The sequence below is a fragment of the Homalodisca vitripennis genome, chromosome 5, assembly GCF_021130785.1.
Source record: "Homalodisca vitripennis isolate AUS2020 chromosome 5, UT_GWSS_2.1, whole genome shotgun sequence".
NCBI classification, from domain to species: Eukaryota; Metazoa; Arthropoda; class Insecta; order Hemiptera; family Cicadellidae; genus Homalodisca; species Homalodisca vitripennis.
In genome coordinates, this window is record NC_060211.1 from 108,218,875 (window position 1) to 108,240,409 (window position 21,535).

General features: G+C 31.2%; 1 protein-coding gene across 1 annotated transcript; it reads left to right on the forward strand.

Annotated features, from left to right (window-relative positions):
* The first annotated feature begins 5,815 nt into the window (after positions 1-5,815).
* LOC124362686 (vesicle-trafficking protein SEC22a-like) lies at positions 5,816-18,134 on the forward strand. The gene is made up of 6 exons (XM_046817390.1): positions 5,816-6,193; positions 10,056-10,219; positions 10,602-10,778; positions 12,764-12,888; positions 16,017-16,085; positions 16,413-18,134. Exons 1-6 carry the CDS (start codon positions 6,012-6,014, stop codon positions 16,611-16,613), a joined length of 918 nt encoding a protein of 305 aa, XP_046673346.1. The 5' UTR covers positions 5,816-6,011; the 3' UTR covers positions 16,614-18,134.
* The last annotated feature ends 3,401 nt before the right edge of the window (positions 18,135-21,535 follow it).

The window sequence follows — 21,535 nt, forward strand, 5'->3', positions numbered from 1 at the left end:
TGGTTGGTCAACATCCTGAAAAGCTTGAAGAACCTGGTAACAAGCATCCAAATCTGTACAGACCCCTCAGTCTGCCAATGGCTCGCTAGAAAGTGTGCGTGACAATGTCGGCGTACTAGAGCCCGCCGTCTAACATGATACCAAGTGTCATGACTGTGTCACAGACGGCCAGTCTCCCACCACCGAGCTTGACACTCATCCCATGCTTTCCTAGAGTCTTTATAAAGTCGTGTGGAGCTAAATGAAGGATGCAACACCTTCCTACGTGAGGTCTGAGGCCGTTTTCGGCTGGCCACCTTAAATTGGGTTTAATTGTCAGCATTGATAGGGAAATGACATCCTTTCAGCTGGCAATCATCTGCGTAATGGTGGAACGCGCAGTTCTGCACACAACTGGGAAAATCATATGTAAACGGACAGTGGCGGATTAAAAGGGGGCGAAGAGAGTGGATGCCTACCCCATAATTCCTTAACATCGTGCCAGAGTGGTCACCCGACGAGAAAACCGGAAATTTATCGCACCAAGGAAAACTGGAAATAAACCGGGAATTTCAATATAAATAACCGGTAAATTCTAAAGCCTTTTTTCTGTCTAAAATTTTTCAGTTTCAAAGAGTATATTAAATTAATTAATAATTTAAATAGCTTTTTGACGTGCATTATATTTTACGCCTCTTCGATCAATTTAGCTGTGAATGCAGATCGTCAATGTACGATCTTTTTAAAAGGAATAAAAACAGTTTTTGAATTCCTTGAAAAACTGTGATTTTCTTGAACTGTGAATTTTTCATCCACAATCCTTAGTTCGAAGGAAAAGTAGTACTACTTCTGCTTGTTTATGAAACGTTTTTTTCTCCACTCAAAACAGTTACACTGGTGGAGACATGAGATTAAAATGTTATTTCATACTGGCAATATTAACCCATAAAGGACTGGAATTATTTTCTGTGGAATTTTGAAATTATTTTGTATTTAAACCCTTTTCTATAAGCTTTTTTGTTATTGGAAAATTATTGATTTTATTCTAGTGATGTATCTATATCGAAAATTTGTGGTGTGACCATATGGTCACAGTAGGCTTTTAAGATACCTTTTCCGAATAAATAAACAACCCAATCGCATTATATGAAACTTTACTTTATTATTTTACTTTAAAACCATTAAACTATTAAGTAAAGTAAAAATCAGATTATTATAAAGTTTTTGTAGACTCCAGAGTGACATATATAGTAGCCTACTGCAGTTTGTGATAGTTCTCGAAACATTTTACACACAGGCCGACGTCACATTTTTTGCAAGCTGTTCTTCCTACAGAACTGCACAATCTATTTGCGCACCTCCTGCGCTTTTCTGTTGGTATTACATAGTGATGTAGACCATCGTAGCGTAGACTATTTTTTATTTTTTGCAACGAAGACCTTTCTTGAAGTACTTGGGCCGGGAAGAGCTGGAGGAGTCTTGTACCTTGTTAAGTAGCATTGAACTATTTTCTCTTCTAAATGTCAGTTTTTGTCATTTTGTTCCCTGACAATCTGAGAAGTCGCCAAGCATTAGTGGTGCCCAGATCTATAAGCCATGTAAACAAAGGCCACCACCACTTCTTTCCCCTGATCCCAATTCTGTGGGTGCTTATGTCCTCATCCATAAGGTCCGTCCCTCCCATGTGGTGATTATACTGTTTTATCACAAAGGGTTGTTGAATGTGGAGATATTTCTTTTCTGACTGAGAGAAGCGCTTCACACTAGCAATAGGCTCAATACCATATGATGTCGATGCGACTGTAACAACACTATTGTCTTTCCAGCGAGCGACAAATATGCCATCTTCTTTTTCTATTTTACATTGAAAGCTTCCTCGAGATTCATTTTGCATATCTTTTTTTGATGAAAGAGGGCAGTCTTTTGGCAATCTGTTGATTCGGACAGTTCCTGTAGAACCATAACCTCTATCTTTTTCAGATGTTTCATCAGTGCTGGACTTGTAAACAAATTGTCAAAAAACAACTGGTAGGGTAACTCATCTTGAGGTATTTCATCCAGCATTGATACAAGAGGAGCTGCTGATTTCCCAAATAGCTTTGAATATGTTTCATTTGTTGTTGTGTTCTTCCCTTGAAAAATCTCAAAATTGATCAAGTACCCAGTATCAGTATTTAGGCTCCAAATCTTGTAGCCAAAACGGATAGGTTTCCCTTTCAAAAATTGCTTACATCCATGTTTTGCCATAGTACTTTACCATGGACTCATCAAAACACAAAAACTCAGATGGTACAAAATTGTCAAGACATTTACATTTGAGTAAGTTCATAAGTGGCCTCATTTTCCACATTTTGTCATTTGGAATTGTCTCAGAGTTATCTGCACAGTGCAAAAAGCGCATAATTTGAATAAATCTATCACGTCCTCATTGCTTGACAGACCATTTCATTTTTCATATCTAGTCCAGAATCCCAATAGCATTTTCTTACCAGGCAGTTCATTGTATCCTGACAGTAACAAAATTGCTAAAAAGCATTTCATTTCTTCCTCCGTAACCTTTGGGTCTGGGCAGTTTTTGAATAAAGCGTACTTGTTTTGTATTTTTTAACTAGCAATTCAATAACACTGTTGTTGATGAATAGCTCAAAAAGTTCAACTGGGCTTAAAGAACTGAACTTACTGTAGTTGTATGCTTGAAAAGCAAGAGTCTTCTGAGCTTCCATGTCGCCCATCAATCCAGGTTCGATGTTTTTTATCTTGTAGTTCCGTGCAACTTGATTCAAACAAGATTACAAAAGTCTTCTTACTCTTATTTCTGCGGGAGCTGATAGTTGTCCACCGTTCAAAATTATTTATGGTACCACCTTCGTCTTCTGGACCAGAGTCTTCATCAGTGAGGATATCATTTTTCTGGGGGGGCAATAAAGATGTCAACGTCTGAGGTGTCGAGATTCCCGTCATCAACAAAGTTTTTCAATTACATCGACAGCTTCGGCTACAGTAAATCCCTCGGCCAGTGACAGTTTGTTGCCTAAAACAACAAATGAAGGATAAATAATGTAATATATATACCTCACAAACATGAGAGGCGAAATAAAAATTACTGGTAAAACATATTCAATATTATTGTTTTTGTTCATATGAAAGTCCTACTGTGACCATATGGTCACAGTAAAGTTTGAGGTGGCCTATGACATAACCTAAAAACTGACATAGCATTTTCTTTAAAACATAACCATTAAAAGCTTATGAAATAACATAGGACATATTTCAGATATGTTTATCTTATATATAAAAAAAGTTATAATACTTACAACCAATTGTTTGTCAAGAAAATCAGCCATGTTGTAACATAAGTAAATTTAATACTTTACTGTTCCTCACAACTGAAACCAACCATCAAACAATAACACTACAGGTGAAGAAATAACTCTTGTTCTGTCAGCTGGCTAAGAAAAAATCAAAACCAGCTTCATGAATCAGGCATACCAACCCAAAAAATAAAATACTGAAACTGTGACCATATGGTCACAGTAGTCTCTTATGGGTTAAAAATGAAAAACCTAAAAAGATTTTAACGATGAAACAAATCTCAACCAAAAAATTCGCACATACCATCCCATTGAGGTCCAGGACCAAACACAAGGTCAAAAACAGCTGTTAGTTTTGTTCTCTTTGTTTTAGATTATGAGCCGCAATACCACAGAAAATGTCAATATTAGTTTCCTAGCCAGTATTCCCCCTTCGCTGGTGCGTGAGACGTGTTGTTTGTTCTCTTGCTAAAGTGCAGTTGTATCGCTTGGGTTAATTCTCTGGACTTCATGCTTTTTTCGTACCAGTACGTAATGTTTTAGTGGCAGTCTATTTTGCATTTTTTTACAGTTTTTGTGCATATTTGTGGCTTTGGCACCCGAAGACGAGGGACGATTTCAATTCTCGAAATGTAGTCTTTGACTAGAATCAAGAATCAAGAACTTTATTTTCCATTAAGTAAACAAGTCACAATAGGCATCGTCAAGAAGTTATAAACAAAATTAAGGTGTCAAGTCCAGCATATCACAGTTCATATACTCTTTTGCAGTATAAAATGCTTTCTTCTTAAGCCACTTAGCAATAGTACAACTAAATTTATTACAAGGAAGTGACCTGATGGACATCGGCAGTTTATTGTATAACAAGATTTGTTGAAACTTAAAACTATCTAAACACTTATTAAGCCTAACATTAGGTTTAACAAGATCTTTCTTTTGTCTAGTATTGTAATCATGTATTGAATTTGCTTGATTAAAATTACTAATGTTTTTCTTAACATAAATCAGGTTACAGCTAATGTAGATACATGCAAGAGTCATAATATTAAGTTGTTGAAAAGTGTTTCTACATGAAGCCGACACGGCTAGTCCGTTTATTATTCTAAGAGCCTTCTTCTGCCAAATAAAGGCTCTTTTTGCTGAACTAGAACCACCCCAAAGACGTATACCATAGCTCAGATGTGCATGAAAAAGGCCAAAGTATATCATGACAAGAACATCCAGATTCACGCAATCCTTCAACTTTCTTAAAAGATAAGTAACTCTGGACAGTTTTTTACAGAGATGATTAACATGTTCGTCCCAACAGAGTTTGCTGTCTAAATGAATACCAAGCAATTTTACAGGTTTGAACAAGTCATAGTCTACATCCGATAAATGGTTCTTTAAAGTAAATATTATTTGTTCAGTCTTAGTATCATTTATTAACAGATCATTAGCAAGAAACCATTGTTTTGCTTGTTTTAATGAATGTTTAAGTTGAATTTTCACATCTAAAATATCCAAACCAAAGTTAGTAATGGTTGTATCATCTGCATATAGAACAGAAAAAGATGAAACATTATAACTAAAATCATTAACAAAAATTAAAATAAGAAAGGGTCCCAGTACTGAACCTTGTGGTACCCCTGCTGAAACATTTAAAAATTGAGAATCTTTGTCTTGTATACAAACTATTTGTTTTCTATTTGTAAGGTAACTACTCAACAATTGCAGCTCTTTGTCCAAAATTCCATAATATTTTAGCTTTTTTGACAATAAGCCATGTGAAACCGTATCAAACGCCTTACTTAAATCAATCATACTTGCTCCTACTACCAGTTTATTTTCAAAACCATTGAGAACAAAGTTTACTATTGCTTCTACTGCATCACTAGTTGAATGGTTAGGTCTAAGGACTACTAAGGACTACTCAAGGATGTAGTGTTTTATATATATATATATATTAATAATAACAATAGCAAATGTCCGAAGTCTCATTATCCTTTCAAATCATCAATCGTCAATATCAAACTTTAAACAAAGATACTACGAGACATGAGCACCGTTTATCTCCTTTTTGTACCGGTCTTTGTAACTTAAAGAAAGGTTCGTGAGGTTAAACGACACATTATAAAAGATCAATTTTTGTTTTAAATTGAATTGCATTTTAATTTTATTCAATGAACGTGAAATGCTAACACTCTTAACACTTTATAGCGATCACGTTCTTAAACAGATAATATTTTATCAATTTAGAGTAGGAGTTAAGGCTTACTAATTTCAGGTACACTTAGTTTCAATTCCCATAGAGCTTCATTTATACGTCTTGAGCTTCATAAAAGTTACCGGTTAATCCAGTCTTATTCACAGAAGTCATTGTCAGAAGATACGCATAGCCACTAAGGTATGCTAAGGTATGTAGTTACCGGTAAAAATGATTAATGCCTCACGAAAAAAACATACAGCTGATCGTTGGAGGTTTTGATGTTTTAACAAAAAGACAAACACCAGCAAGGAAAGCTGTATTATTTATTTTGTGGTCCACATCCCTTACTCGTTAAAAAAAACCCATAGCCAACCATAACCTTAATCAGTAAGCCACGTTTGTTTACATCTTGTCAATGGAATTATCTTATTTTCTCTTCAGTGTGTTAATGCTGATAGTCAGCATATGACCTTAAATCACAAAAATTTTAAACATTATTACAAGAACTGTTCGCTTTATTTCTATTTGACACGATGATACTGTATGCTTTAATCGTCAGAACTAAAGATGGAATGGCCCTTTCTGCTACCACTGACTTTAATGATGAAGTTAACAGATCCATTAAAGAAAGCAAGAGATATGTAAAATTGCTGGCGAAGAAGTCTTCTCACCTCCCAGACAGATGTACTTTATATCTCAGTCTTCATTCTGTACAGTAAGTTTTTTCTGATAGTTTAGTGGATGTGACTTGAAGTAAATATTTAGTCATAATTGCCCTCCTACTGTCACTGTTAAAAACTAATAGATGTTGGGGATGTTTTTGGCAGACACAAGCATATTTTCAAAAATAAATAAAAAATAGTTTGTCACTTAAATATAGTCACATGTATTTAAATATGATAGGTAAAATTATTATAAAGAATACATTATGTTAACCATATGCTAATAGCCTACTGGAAAATATTGATTTCTGGTGAAATTAGTGGGTAGGGTAAGATAAGCGGACCCGGTTTTTTTATATCAAAATTAGCAAACGATATTACTTAATCATAACAATCAATACTGATTAATTATTTTGAACTATTAACTTAAATAATCTATATCAACAGCTGTAAACACTCTAAAATAATACACGTAGGATAATCAATTAAATTTTCGGTATTTATTTACAATAGCGTGACCATGGAAAATGGACTTTTTTCATGGGTTGGGCATTTATAGCCAAGTATTATTATCACAGGTGCATATAAACTGGGGGGAAAGTATATTATTGTATTATATTGATGCCTTTCGGCATTATTGCGTTAAGGATGGAAAATAACCGACAAAATTTTGTCGAACAACACTTGGAGGGTTAAGGAGCAGGGGCATCACGTGATCTGGGATTCGACTTTTGCAAGCTCGAGTTAATTTTTTTTTTCTAAAAGAGCAAGCAGTGCGCAGCACTGCGCAGCGGGCAGGCATCGTTGACAGGATTAACGTACTAGTCAGCATCATTTCAGTAAAATTGCCGAAGGTACTGTCAAAAACAGAGTTTTCAGAGGATTTCAAAAAATCGTAACTCCTTTGATTTTTCGTTGCCAACAAATTTTTTCTTCACTATTGTTTTCAGGAAAAATTGTAGTTTTCAGAAAAAAAAATGAACATACCTTTCCATGGTCACGTTATTGTAAATTGATACCAAATTTTCAATTTTACATAAGTAATTCTGATTATTAAAAATGGCAGTCAATTTTTTGGCCTCAACATGTTGGACTCGTACCGAAAAACCCATTATGTGAAATTTGTGGGAAAGAAACTAACTGTGAGAGGAGTAAATATGGTCGTCTTCAGTTTTCCTGATTTTGGTTATAATAATTTGTTAATCACTGTAAATATTAAATTCATATTTTAATTTAAAACATATGATTGTTATTGAAGACTATACTATAGGTACTTTTATATCGATTGATAGTATAGGATTTGAGATGCGAATATTAGGTATCGATGACTATATTCTTCGATACAAAAAACCGTGTCCGCTTATCGTACCCTACCCAAATTAGTTTCTTTTAGAATTGCCAAACTTTGAAAATTAATGATTAGCCTAGGCTAAGTATTAACCCGTAAAAGCATAATGTAGCCATTTGGTCATGTATGTAATGTTTCCATATCGTAGAGTGTGATTATCTCACTAGATTATCTGAACTGATACAAGTTAGCCTACATGCTTTAGGGTCATACATACATATATACAGCAAAAACAACAAAAAGTAAACTAATATTTAGAGAATTTGTAAAAGGCGATGGGTACGAGAAATTGTGTGAGATAACAGGTCCCTGTTTTATACTGCAAGCAAAATATAAATAATAATAAATAATTAAATATAAACATAATGAATACTGTAACGTTTTTACTGTAATATAGTAAATACTGTATGATATGTAAGTCTAGATAGAAGTTGATTTTGTTATTTTGGATTATGTTCACATTAGCCACATTGACTATAACAATCTAATACAACTTTATCAATTTTTTAAAATAGTATGTTTAATTTCCAGAAAGAATTTTTAGGTGGTCGCGATCTATATTTGCATGATAACTGATAATATATTATTTGAAATTTAGATTATTTCCCAAATAGGGATATAAATCTAGAGGACTGAGGGGAATTTGGGTTTCTGGGTGGCAGGGATAACAAGCTAAGGAGAGGTAGGCATTAGTGTAGTGTAATGCCAAAGGATAAAGGTGTAGTGTAGGGGATAAAGGATTTAGAGGTTAGATTAAGGTTACTAACTGCATATGAGGATAATTTCGGTACTTTTCCTCTTTTTTGAAATTTTTGCAACAGATTATAATGGCATGTAAGTTTTATAGTAAGTAAAATAAAAGTGTTCTTTGTAGTATAGTGTTTTTAGGTCCCTAGTAAGGAAAATTCTTCCAAAAATAGTGGTCATCAGATAATACCAAAGTACCAATCCAGCCGTTCATGGTATAGATTAATTTGAAAACTAGGTTGTGAAGTATTTTAAAAATTAGTCTAGATGAAGGTTCATGTTACAGGAGTTGCAGTAAAAAACAAAAAACGTTGTTTTCTTTATACATTTGGCCCCATTTAAGACCAATAGAAATAATAAAATATTTCCTTTGCCATAATGTTTAGGATGCAAAGACTGATGAATTATATACAATATGATGTGTGTTTCTATTTGTAAGTACTGTTATTTAAATATGAGACCCTCTGTTTTGTGACACCCTGAATCGTTACGAGAGTTTAAATTATTTTAAACTAATTGTTTTGGTTCGATTTAATGGATTCATTTAAACTAAACCTCTGCAGTTTGATATTGAACACTAGACATTTGAGCGGGCAAATTGAAACACTTGTGTAAGCAGATTGAATTTAGAAAATTATTTTTACTCCCAATGTATATTTTGTACTTTTAAAATCATTATTAGATAAAAAAGTAATTTTACCTGAGTTTACTTTTTATAATGAAGAAGCAGATGTGAAATACATACATTTCTTATGAAAAATAAAAATATTCTGTAATTGCTAATTTAACTAATGACATAATAGTTAATAATCTAAGAGTAATTAACAAGAGTATAAAAACTGTCATTACCTCAATTATAGAAAATAAGAACTACAGTTAAATTAAAGTTGTGTATACATCTAAATTCAAATCAATAGAGCATGTACAGGATACAGTACAGCTTTAGGAACAGAATGTTTTAACACATTTAACAAGAGGTTTGTAACATTGAAATACCCTAAATATTAATACATGTTATTAAATTGACTACTACATTGTGAAATAGTCTTCAATACTTTCCCTCCCTTGATTCCATGTTTCCATATATAATTACAAAATTTTTGTATTGAGTTAAAGTAGTTCTATTTTGCCAGATAGTTTCTGGGTAAGATTAAGTTAGTTTTCATTATTTTTTATTTACTATGGACACAAATAAATAATTAGTACCTTTCTTTAAGGTATTTAATGCTTTAAGGTAGGCCTACATTAAAAACTAAATTGTATGAATTTAAAAATGTATTAAAGACTAATTTATGTTGGGGCAGAGTACAATAAGCGGAATTGGTTTTTATATCACTTATTAAAATCATTGATACTTCATTTATCAAATATCAATCAATATAAAGGTATCTAAAATATTAAATAAAAGTTATATGTTTGAAATTTAATTTTTTAATAGAATACAATGATATAGCCCTACAAATAATAAAAGGAACCATAACCTTCAAACGAACAATTAGAGAAGGAAATAGGAAAAATCTCATTTAAATAATTTAAAAAATCATAACAAAACTAACATGCTTAGACAAAGAAAAGCACTGTTTCTCATCTTTCAATGCTATTGATGTCAGTTTTCTAAAGTTAACTATAAATTTTATTTATCTTTTAAAAGTCAATTATTAAATTTTTTAGCTAGATTGTTTTGATCATTTTTTATATTGGTACAGATGATCAAATTAATTACAGTATCAGTTGATTGTATTGATGTGTGTAATTATGCAATTTCGATATATAAACCAGGCTCTCTTATTATACGCTATCCTTGTGTTGTTATGTTTCAGTTTTATAACAGCATTAGGTGTAACATATCTGGCTCTTTGTGATTCTTCATATCCAACTGTACTGGCATTTAGCTTTCTTAGTGAACTTATGAGAGACTTCATAACAAAATATGAAACTGTACGAATCAATATGGCTCGTCGCCCATACTCCTTCATCGAGTTTGGTAATTTATTAGCATAATATTTTTATTATAATAATTTATTTGTAATTAATATTTGGAACAAACGAGAAGAGTAACAAGTTCTTATAATTAATAGGCCTAAAACAACTGTTTAATTCTTTCAGTACCTCCAAATAAAGATGACATTAAATGAAAGCATGTCCTAAAATTTATTTAGGGATTCACTTCTCCAATGTATATATGAAAAAGTTAAACCATTGCTTGAATAATGCCTATATTTTATAAAATATTCACTAGCATATGAATAAAGTTATACACATGCCCTGTCATAGAAGTTATTTTATTAAAATTTAATTAGATTTATTTTACTTGTACATGCTATTTCTGGAAGAAATTTAGCTGAATGCTGTATCTTTAATTTCAGACAACTTCATCCACAAGACCAGACAGAGATACAACAAACCTCAGAGCCTGACCACAAGAGTGAATCTGGCTGAACTTAGTGAAGAAATGAAGCTTAGAGCTCCTCATTTGCTCAATATCTCAGATATTGAACCAGTAAGGAACGGATATCACAACTTTAACATTCCTCAGGTGGCTGGTAAGTTGTAGATAGAGACAGTGCTGGCAGTCACAACTAGTGGCTAGCTCGAGAGTGTTTCATCTCTAAATAGATTTCACGTTGCTATTATACTAAATTTTTGTATTTTACTTTAATGAATTCAAAATCAAAGAATAGGTTTATGGATCTTTGTCATCGTTAAATGTTAAAATAACTTATTAACTCTTTCAGTCCCAGGGTAATTTACCATGTATGTGCCTCAAGTGCCGGGCAATTGGGAAAATGTCTGTAGAATCTTTATTTTCTAAGATTATCCTTTTTTTGTAGATAAATAGTTGGAATCTGTTATATAGTTATAAAAATAATTCTACATAATTGTTTCAATTTAGAAAACCATTACAACAAAATTCTATTGAATTTAAAATTTTACATTTTTTATTAAAAAAGAATTACAGTGGAACCTCGATAAGTCGGATTAATCGGGACCGCGGCCGATCCGGGTTAACGAAAATCCGGGTTAGCCGAAGAATTAATAAAATACGGTATACTTATAGATAAACCCCATTATAATTGTAAAAACATCAAACATATGCACATTTAATTATTATTAATCCTTACAGTACATTTATAACTGTTCATTTCCTGGTAAAAAACTCAGTCAGCTTTGGTTGTGCCAATGTAGTCTGCTGCTTGCGTGCTGTGCGATCCCGCAGTCTCTTCAACATGAGCAATTCAGCCGGCGATGTTTCTGCCTGCCGCTCGAAATAAACCATTAGTTCGTTTAGTTTGGTCACTGCATCTCCATGACCTCCGGAGCGATGTAGGAACGGTACTGAGGGGCCAAGCGTGGCGGTAGCGTGGGAGAGGATTTAGGGAAATACGCGTCTGTTATTGTTTCCGAGAATCCGGGACAATGACCGCCACTCTCGGCCGCCGTGTGCCATGAGTCACACACTCACTGTCTTACAGTCCCATCAAATACTGATGCAAAATAGATTCACGGATACTATACCACTCAAACATATTACGTTTTTATTATTGAAATGTTTGTCTGATTTTTTTATTTTTTTATTGAAACTCGGTCCGGGTTAGCCGGACTTCCGGGTTAACGGGGGCCGACTTATTGGGGTTGTACTGTAATGGAAGTTCAAACACTATATAGATTAATATGGTTTTATAGAGATCCTTTTCAGTGACTAATAATAGAACAACAAAAATAGGGCAAGGTTATTACATCAGTATCAAATTCAATAAAAAATACGATTTAAAAATCCACCACTTAAAGTGAAAAATGCATGAGTCTTTCATAACATAAATTAAAATTGAGCAATTTCTAGCAACATTTATTCTTATTTATTTTTCAATAATTCTTAAGGTGCCAGTCATTTAAAGTTATAGAAGTATACAATTTTGAACGTGATCACACAAGTGAATATGTTTACAATCATGATTTTGGATTAATTGTAATAAAATCAAGCCCTTTCACAAAGAAATTTATAGTCAAAATAAAATAAAATGTTTTCTTGTAAGGTTTCAAGATTATTGAGTTTCTAAATGTTTGTAAGTGTTACAATATATACTAACATGCCAAACTTTGAGAGTTACTGGTCCATCAATGTCATATAAAACATCTAAACTAATAAGTTATCTTTAGTTTGACATTTCGAGATTTTTTCTGACTGAGTCGGAAAGGATATTTTACAATTAACCCATTGCAGACGAAAGACGTGTGCTACATGTCCGACCGTTGAGTGGACCATATATGTAATATGTAATGTGTTAAAATAGTGCATTTAAAATTACTGAAAGTAAACTGTGTGCTTGCCGCTGTGAGAGTTCACCGTAAACAACTCCGCCCACTGGGTGTCACACACTAGAGTTTTTCGTCACCCGCAATGAGTTGATACTCTTCTATCAAATATCTAAATAAAATGACAACAGTGTATGCTGAATAAATGTACAACAGTATACTATCAATTTTATTATATGAGATGTGTTTTAAACTTAATTTAATGTGTTTCTAGTTGGTCCTCCTCCCAGACTAGAGCCTCTTTCGTGGTATTCCATGACTTCCATTTTCCAAGCGTGTGTCCTGTCTGCTCTTGGACTATACAGGAGTCTGAAAGCGTTGTCAGAATCTTCATTGGAGGTAACTTGAGCAATGGAAGAAAGTGTAAATTATTTTTGTGTGAGTTTATTAAACCTAAACATGCCTTGAGTAGTTCCATATTGAACCACTATGGAACAGTACTAAAATGAAACAGATTGCATAGATAAACCATTGTTAATTATTACAAATTTAAACTGGTTTTAAAATTAAGAAAAGTGATTATTATTTGAAAATCACATAACATTTTATATATAATCTGAATTTTTTTAAAGTTTTACAATAAAATAATAAATGATAGCTATCTCTTAAGGAAACATTGTTACTTTGATTGCGAAATCACTAAAAAACAACATTTTTTTTCTTTATTTTGCTCACGTAATTGTTATACCTAATTTTGTAAATTTTTCTTAAAAATTGATTTTTATTTTTTAATTATTTTGAAAATATTAATACTACTAATGACCCTTACATTTGACCAAATCTATTAGATTTTGTCAATAATAAGCAGCTAACTTTAAAGATACATTTTTGAAATCACAACGAGCAATAAAAATTGGATAGACAGTACTAGAAATATTGTAAGTATTTTCAATAGAAGCCCAATTTTATCAACTTGGTGTAGACAATGACACCATCATGATCTGAGAATAGAAATTGGAATGTATGCACAGAAGATGCTAGGAGAGAATGTTTTTTTACAAATACATTGTCTATCAATTCGGTCCTCGGATAGGAATATTATTTAAATTACAGCCAATTATAGCAATCATACTGTCTTAAAAATATCAAACAGTTTATTAACAGTTACAGTATTTCCTGTAACATCAAAGCAAATATTAATATCACCTCTCAGTATATTTTCACAACTGGAATTCTGTTTAATATATGACAGCAATTTATCAAGAGTACATATAAAAATGTTCGGGTCACCATTTGGAGTATGATATAAAGACATAATCAAAATTTTTAAGATCATCAATGTAAGTGGCTGAGACTTCGCAGTTTAATCCATCACAGAATACAATAATGTCCCATGATCTAGATTGAAATGTACTATCCAGAAATACCGATTTTACCTCTCTAATGTGGTTTTGTCTACAATATACAGCTGCACAGTAATAATGATCTGTAAATGTTCGTTTAAATTCCTCAATTCCAAGCAAATGTTCGGATAGGCAGTTTGTATGCAAATTAAAATAATCATCAAGAAACTTTGTAGAATTGTAATTTTGTTTTTAAAACATTGTATATTAAAAAAACCATTTAAGTCCATGACGTGTTGGCTATATGAATTTTCAGGAATTCTGTAATTGGGATAGTTTTTTATTTATAAAAATAGGAGACTTATTGATAGTTGGGTTTGGTGACAAGGATTGATAACTTAAATGTATTAGACTATGATCTGTAGAAGAAATGTTCATTAGAATGTACATAAAATTACTTTAGACAAAAGTTGAAAAGAATTTTCCACTCCACAATTTTTCTAATCACCTTAAATGTCGATTCAGTGTAAGAAACACAAAATATTTGCATAAAACTGATTTTTGTGACCTTTGACTTTAAATATCGTAAGCCGCGGACACGTGGTTATATGAGAATTTAGGTTGAAGTTTTATAACATCAAAATAAAGAGGTATGCACATTTTATGGCTTATTATCTTTTATTCTGAGATTGCATCGTTATTTGACCACAGTATGTTTAGAATTTCACTATGCAGAAATACATTTTTTTTTTTTGCCTCATTACATTTTTCTGAAGTTTAAAATGGTGTATCTAAGTTCTAACTACAATAATTAATTGGGGTCAAATATTTAACATTTTGGCTACTGAGCGACTGTTACTGATGTTGGATGACACCCCTTACAGTGCTATGGTAACTTTTGTCAGCATATATATAGCTTGATACTTGATTTTTTATTTCCACAAAAACGCTTACACTGAGTTATTCACAAGATTGTCAAAACCTTACTGCTATTCTAAAATTACTCAAATTTTTCTGATATCAAAGCATGTGCATATATATTGTCGAATTGTTGGTGAGTGCTCTCATCTTTATTTTGAGTCCTGAAACTTTTTAGATAGGTCCCTTGTACAGTATAAGAAATGACCTAGAGGATATACATATTATTTTACTATTATCTCATTTTTTGTTCATAATGTTGTATTGTGATATAAACATGTATTTATTTTACTTCATATTAAAATTAATGTGGTTTACAGAAATATTTAAAACAAAATAATATATCCTGACAAATGTTAAAAAAAATAAATAGCCTAACAAATTTTCAAGTTTATCTGTAAAAACCATGTGTTTAAAAAGTATTTACTACACAATTAAATATAGGCCTACTTATTTACAAGTAGGTTAACATTAATCATTGGTTGGTCATATTTCTTCTCTTTACATTATGAACAAAACACTAACAATGAATTTAGTACTACTCGTAATAAAACATAAAACCATAATAATTTCTTATAAAATATTTTGTTCATAACCGATATTTACAAAAACAGCAAATTTTATATACACTAATGTTAATCTAACACTTTACTATCAAAATGAAACCAAATTATTTATCAGAGTAAGTTTACTAATTTACTGAGAAAATGAATTAGATTCTTTTACACATTTGAAATAAAAAAATGAATAATAAATTCACCAAACAACTCCTTTATACAGGTTTAGAAAATAAATGGAATAAACTTTTATATTTGTTCACATTAAGACACAAGGGATGCAACTTAACAAGCTAAAACTGTAACTGACAGCGAATAGTCAGCTGGCACTAATTGCAATTTCCCAGTCACAGACTGCCAAAATACAAAGTCGAAGATTAATAAACTATATATATTTTAATCAAATACATCTTTGTGTACATATCTTTTGAATTTCAAAGCATTAGGTAAAATACATGGCGAGTAGAAAATCATGTCTATATTATTTAGATCTCAGTAGTTGTCAGCATCAATTTTACGATGTACAGTATGGAATTCGGGACTTAAGGGGTTAATTATAACTATTTAACCCCATTATTTGAGAAACTCATGTGCACAAGACAGTTTCTTTCTCAATCAAGTGTGTAATATCCGGCTACAAATTAAATTAATAAAAGCTGTTTGTTGGTTTGTTGAATATTTTAATGGTAGTAACATTATTTCTTTTTAGGAATATGATGGACCAAGTCCTTCCCATGGATTTATATTTCTGTTGGAAAGTTGTTTGAGAATATTTCAGGTAAGTGTTATAGTATTAATTAGGAGTTTAATAATGGATCAAAACCGTATTGTATGCTTATATATAAATATGGAATAGTCATCAAGCGGGTTCAGATATGAATTGCATTTTTCTCTGTTCCTTACAAGGACTATGTTATCATACTGTCATATTTCTTTCTCAGTTTGTGTTATGGATACAATAGAAACGTTATTGGAGATCTCTCAAATGGTTCTGTCGAGTACTACTGTGTTCGTACATGGCTTGTCTGGGATCTCAGAGACAAATGGCAGTTTTCGCTGTTTGTCACTAATACCGTGGTTTAATATTGTCATGTTTCTATTTCAGGTGATGTTACTGTTACAACAGATACGGTACCGGGTAGCTCTCAGCTGGTTCTGTCTGGTTCTACTGAGTATATGTGCATGGCTTGTCTGGGATCTCAGAGACAAATGGCAGTGTTCTCTGTTTGTTACAAGTGCTGTAGCATCTCACATCGCTGTAATTCTTCGAAGGATACGTTTAAAATTACCTGATTATAATGTTTGACATAGATTTCTGTTAAAAAGAACTTTAAGCACCAAAGTCACCTAGTAGATATGTAAGTCAGTTTTTGTTAGGTTGTTTTGGTCTTTTTGATATATTGGTACGTTTCTATCAGTATGTTAACCCCTTTAACGGTTTATTAAAAATAACAAAAATGATACTTTTTGCTGATTTTTTACAGACTTTTTTTATAGATACAATATTAAGTAATTTAGTAATAAAAATTATTCAATTAACTTTTTATTTCATAAAGCTATTTTTGCTTTAACATTTTTTATTAATAATATTATTAAACTTTTTAAAATAAATTATTTGTTAAAGCAGTAAATTTTGTAATGTTTAATTTGTATTCCAATAACATTTTCCAGATTTTTACAATTATTCAGCCATGCCTACTTTTACTTTTTCTCGACTGATCAGCATAAGCATTTCAAGAGTAAGTTTAAAATTGAGGCTTCTTGTTTTACTGTATTTATTTTACAAATAACTGAAAAACTAAACAAGTAGAAAGCCTCAGGATAATTAATAGTTTCTTATAACTTATTTTTGTAAAAGTAAATCACACACAAGGTTAAGGAGCTATATGAGGTTTATCATCACAAACCTGCACCAATAATTGATTCATGTCTGATACACCCATTGCACAATAAACCTTTACAATAAATCCGTTGACACAATAGTTGAACACTGTCTGCATCATACGAACATAGCTGAAGTCTAGTAAACAATGATAGAACTAAGATTTCACAGAGGAACACAATGAGGTGCTGAAGCGTGAAATGCCATAATTAATTATGTGAATGGTGGTTGCTATTTGCGGGACAACTTCTTACGTGATATAACAACGTATAAGATAATAAAACAGGACAAATGTGTTGAAGTGTTATATTTCATGAGAAACCGTTAAGGGGTTAAATTATTTTTTGTGTATTTTTATGAGACATCTTTTATCAATATTAGTTCCTTTTACATTGTACATTTTTATTCAAAAGATCTTGATGATATTTTTATCTCAGTATACATAAAATAGTAATATACTTTTGGATTTTCCAGTAACATAAAATTGTAATTTTAAACATTAACGTATTGTACATTACTGAAATAATTAATTGAAATGAGGGATGTAAATACACTATAAAATGTACTAAATAATAGAAATGATGATGGATTCTTTAATCCCTTGGACATTTTCAGAATTAGAGCAACAGAACAAAATTAGAGTTGTGTAACAAAATTAAGCATTGTTGTTACACAACTGTTACTTCACTATATGGTAGCATTGTACAAATAATGAGAACTAACAAATCTAATATAATCTAGTAGCACAAAGTTGTTCATTCTGTTGGTCCACATACTTTCCAGATTTATGTTGTATTACATCTACTAGTATTTTAGTACTGTATATAGTGTTATAAATTAAGCAATGAATGAAATTTCTTCAAAAAATATAAATTATACTGATAATAGCTATTAAGAATATTGTTGCTATTAAGTTAATTTATTACTTTGAAAGCAATCATTACTATGACGCTTTTATTTTTGTGTATTTTTATTAGACATCTTTTATCAATATTAGTTCCGTATTCACGTATTCACAATTAAATATTTAAGTTATTAATTTTATTTCTTGTTAGTTTTAACTTTGGAATTTAATATCATAAAACTAAGCATTTGAATGCGCATAGAGGTGTATACAAATTTAAGCCTTCTGAAAATAAGTTCCGAAATATTTACCTTTTTGTATTGAAAAAGTTGTTAAAAAATACTGAAGAAAATAAATATTAAAGATAAAACTTTACTTCTTAATTCCGACAGATTTTCTTTGTAGTATCTTTAATACAATTCTGGAGGATAAGATCTGCCTCGGTCTTTTTAGTCTTCATTTTTTCGTTAGTTCTATGTTAGTCTCTGCGACAAATTTTATAAACTTGCCATTTGACTTCTTTATGGTTTTAATAGATTTCTTCCCAGTTCAAATTCAATCTTTTGGAATAAATTACACATTTGTATGTACTCATCATTAACTCTTAAACTGGCAATAGACGTTATGATACTGGTCAGATAACCATCCATTTTGACAGTTCATGTATATAAGTCAACACCACCACCAATATTTTTTAATTTTCCTTACGAGAACCTGGACACCATTAGGCTATATATTTTCTGAAACTAGATAACATTAAGAATCAGTTGTCTATATCAGATTCCCTGGAACTGACGGTCATTTTATCCTCAGATACTTTTGAGTGCTTTGTACCTGTACTTAACAAATTTTTGTAATGTACATAGTATGTGTAATATTTTCAGGAGAACATGGAGATAATTATGAAGTAAAAACATAATGTCTAAACTATCAAAAAATATGTCTACACTCAAAAAATATCTTTTGTTTTTGAAAAGTGGTGGTACTGCACCTGGTGTGATAATATAATAAATATTAGAATTTGAGATAGCCAAGTTATTCTTCATTTTATCTAGTTTCAGAAAATTATTTAATGGTATCCAGGTTCTCTCTATGAAAAATTAAGTAAATTGTATAAACCTCAAATAGTACAAGAAAGACTAAATTTGTTACTATGAGTACGATTATTTTCAAACATGTACAAAAATATAATTCTTACACTAACTGTTTCCAAAATATACCAAAATTTAAAAAATTATATGCACTACAAAACAATAAATTAATTAATAACCAATTTGTAAATGTTTTTATTTTTGCAAAGTGGTGGTACTTTCCTAAATTGTTACTTTGGGTACGATCACTTTAAAAAATTAGTGAAAAGTATAATTTTTACACTAAATGTTTCCAAAATATACCAGGGAATTGTGTGCACTACAAAATTATAAATAAATAATAATTACCTGGTATCCGGCAAGTGTATGCAGGTGCATAGGAGTAAAGTGGCATTGAGAGCGACAGGTTTTTGATATAGAAATATTTCACTGATTATATTAATTTACAATAAATAATTACCAATTTTGAGATTTTGCTGAAATATTGGCGTAGTATTGTGTTGCAGAAAACTTAAAGAGAAACCTAGGTGTCGCTGTCGAGGCCAAGGTTGTCTGAGTCTGAAAGGTCAGCAAGTTCTCTAATATAAAAGTCAGCACAATTTTGGAACATTATTCAAGTCAGAGTCTAAAACAGAGCTATAATAAGCTATAAACCAACATAATAAACCATACCCATGATATAATATCACTAATATTGTAGCTCCAAAACACTCATTGCACTGCACAGTAGCTTACATTGACCTGGAATTACTAATTACAACATATCACATATAAAACCATGAAATTCTGTACAAAAATAGCTCATATCAATTTAAAAAAATCCGTGATAAACTAAGTAATTAACACTACCTTTTGTGACTAAACCTAAAGACCAAAACAGACATACCTGCTTCAAAACGGCTAGATGAAGACAATCGTTCTGGCAAGTTTATGACATCACTGTTAAAACTGCAAAACAAAATTTCATCATTGAAATCAGCAAATCTTTCTGTTTGAAATGGTGTATAAATATTGGTGGTAGTGTCAACTTATATACTATATGAAAACGGGTGCGTGTCAGATCGACATTATAATGTTGATTACCACTATGGAATCGATCTGATCGATATCACAATGTCAATTTCCAGTTCCAGGATTAATTATTTATGTATAGTTTTAGTATATCATAGCTATTATCTCCATATTTCCCTGAAATAATCTGTTACAGATGTAGGTTTATAATAAAAATTTAATTTTTACAACATTTTTTAAGTATAGGTGTAAAACATTGGAAAATTGCCTGCCATTACAGGGCAGATGGCTGCCAGTTCTTGGATTAAGAGTTTTTTATAGCCTTGTATGCTTCAAATATTTAGTACAGTTACAGAAACAAACACTTTTTTGGGAATATTTAAACCACATTATTAAATGACTTGTTGACGTTTTCTGTTCTGCTTTTCTAGCAACTCTGGTTCATCTCTAAAAATGGATTTCATAAAACTGATTATATTTTCGGGCAGATGATAAAAATGTTTTTGTGCTCATAATTTTCTCTGTTAAGCTTGGCTGCATTATAAAAGACCAAGTAAAAAATTATTATAAACTCTTATAGTGGATGTACATATATACATGAAGTATATAACATCAAAGCTGAGATTATGTATTACAATAATCACCAATAAAATAAAAACTATTGCAAATAATTTTTCAAGTGGTTTCCCCTGTAATGTACAATGGATTTAAATGTTTTTTCTCTCAGAATAGTGTTATCATTTGTTTCATTCCAACTAATTAAAATGAATTAAATCTTCCTACAAATCTTAAAACAAACCCAATATTTATATTTCTGTTCGCACACAGCTATTTTGGTAATTGTAATATTGCTAATATTATAATCTATTCACAATTAAGATTGTATAGAACAAACTAATCTGGTACTTATGAAGCCTTTGCTTTTATCTTGTAATGTTCTGGAAAATCCAAATGATCAAGCGCTATCTTCTAAATTAGGTTTTAATGTCTTATTTTCTGTGTACAACATGACCATCGGAAAAATAAGAGTCTATAGATATTATTTATTTACAAAATTATTATTGTTAAAATTGGTACCATACTACAAAAAGAGTTAGGTTATTTGTGAGAATGTTTATATTAAATTATGTACGTTATAATAAGGGATTGTCCATAAATTCCTTAAACTAATTTGAGGAGAAACTCCAATACATGTATAAGTAAAATGTGTCTTAGTGTTTGTAAAGCGAAGTTATGATACACTGGAGTTTAAAACACAAAGTTTACAAATTTATTGTAAAAACATGTTTTACTTGATTGTAGGAAGTAAAAATATCACAAATGGAGAATTTTTAGGTTTAAGCATTCCAAATGTTATAACACCTCTACTAATGTAGCTTTAGTTTGATTCAATATGTTGA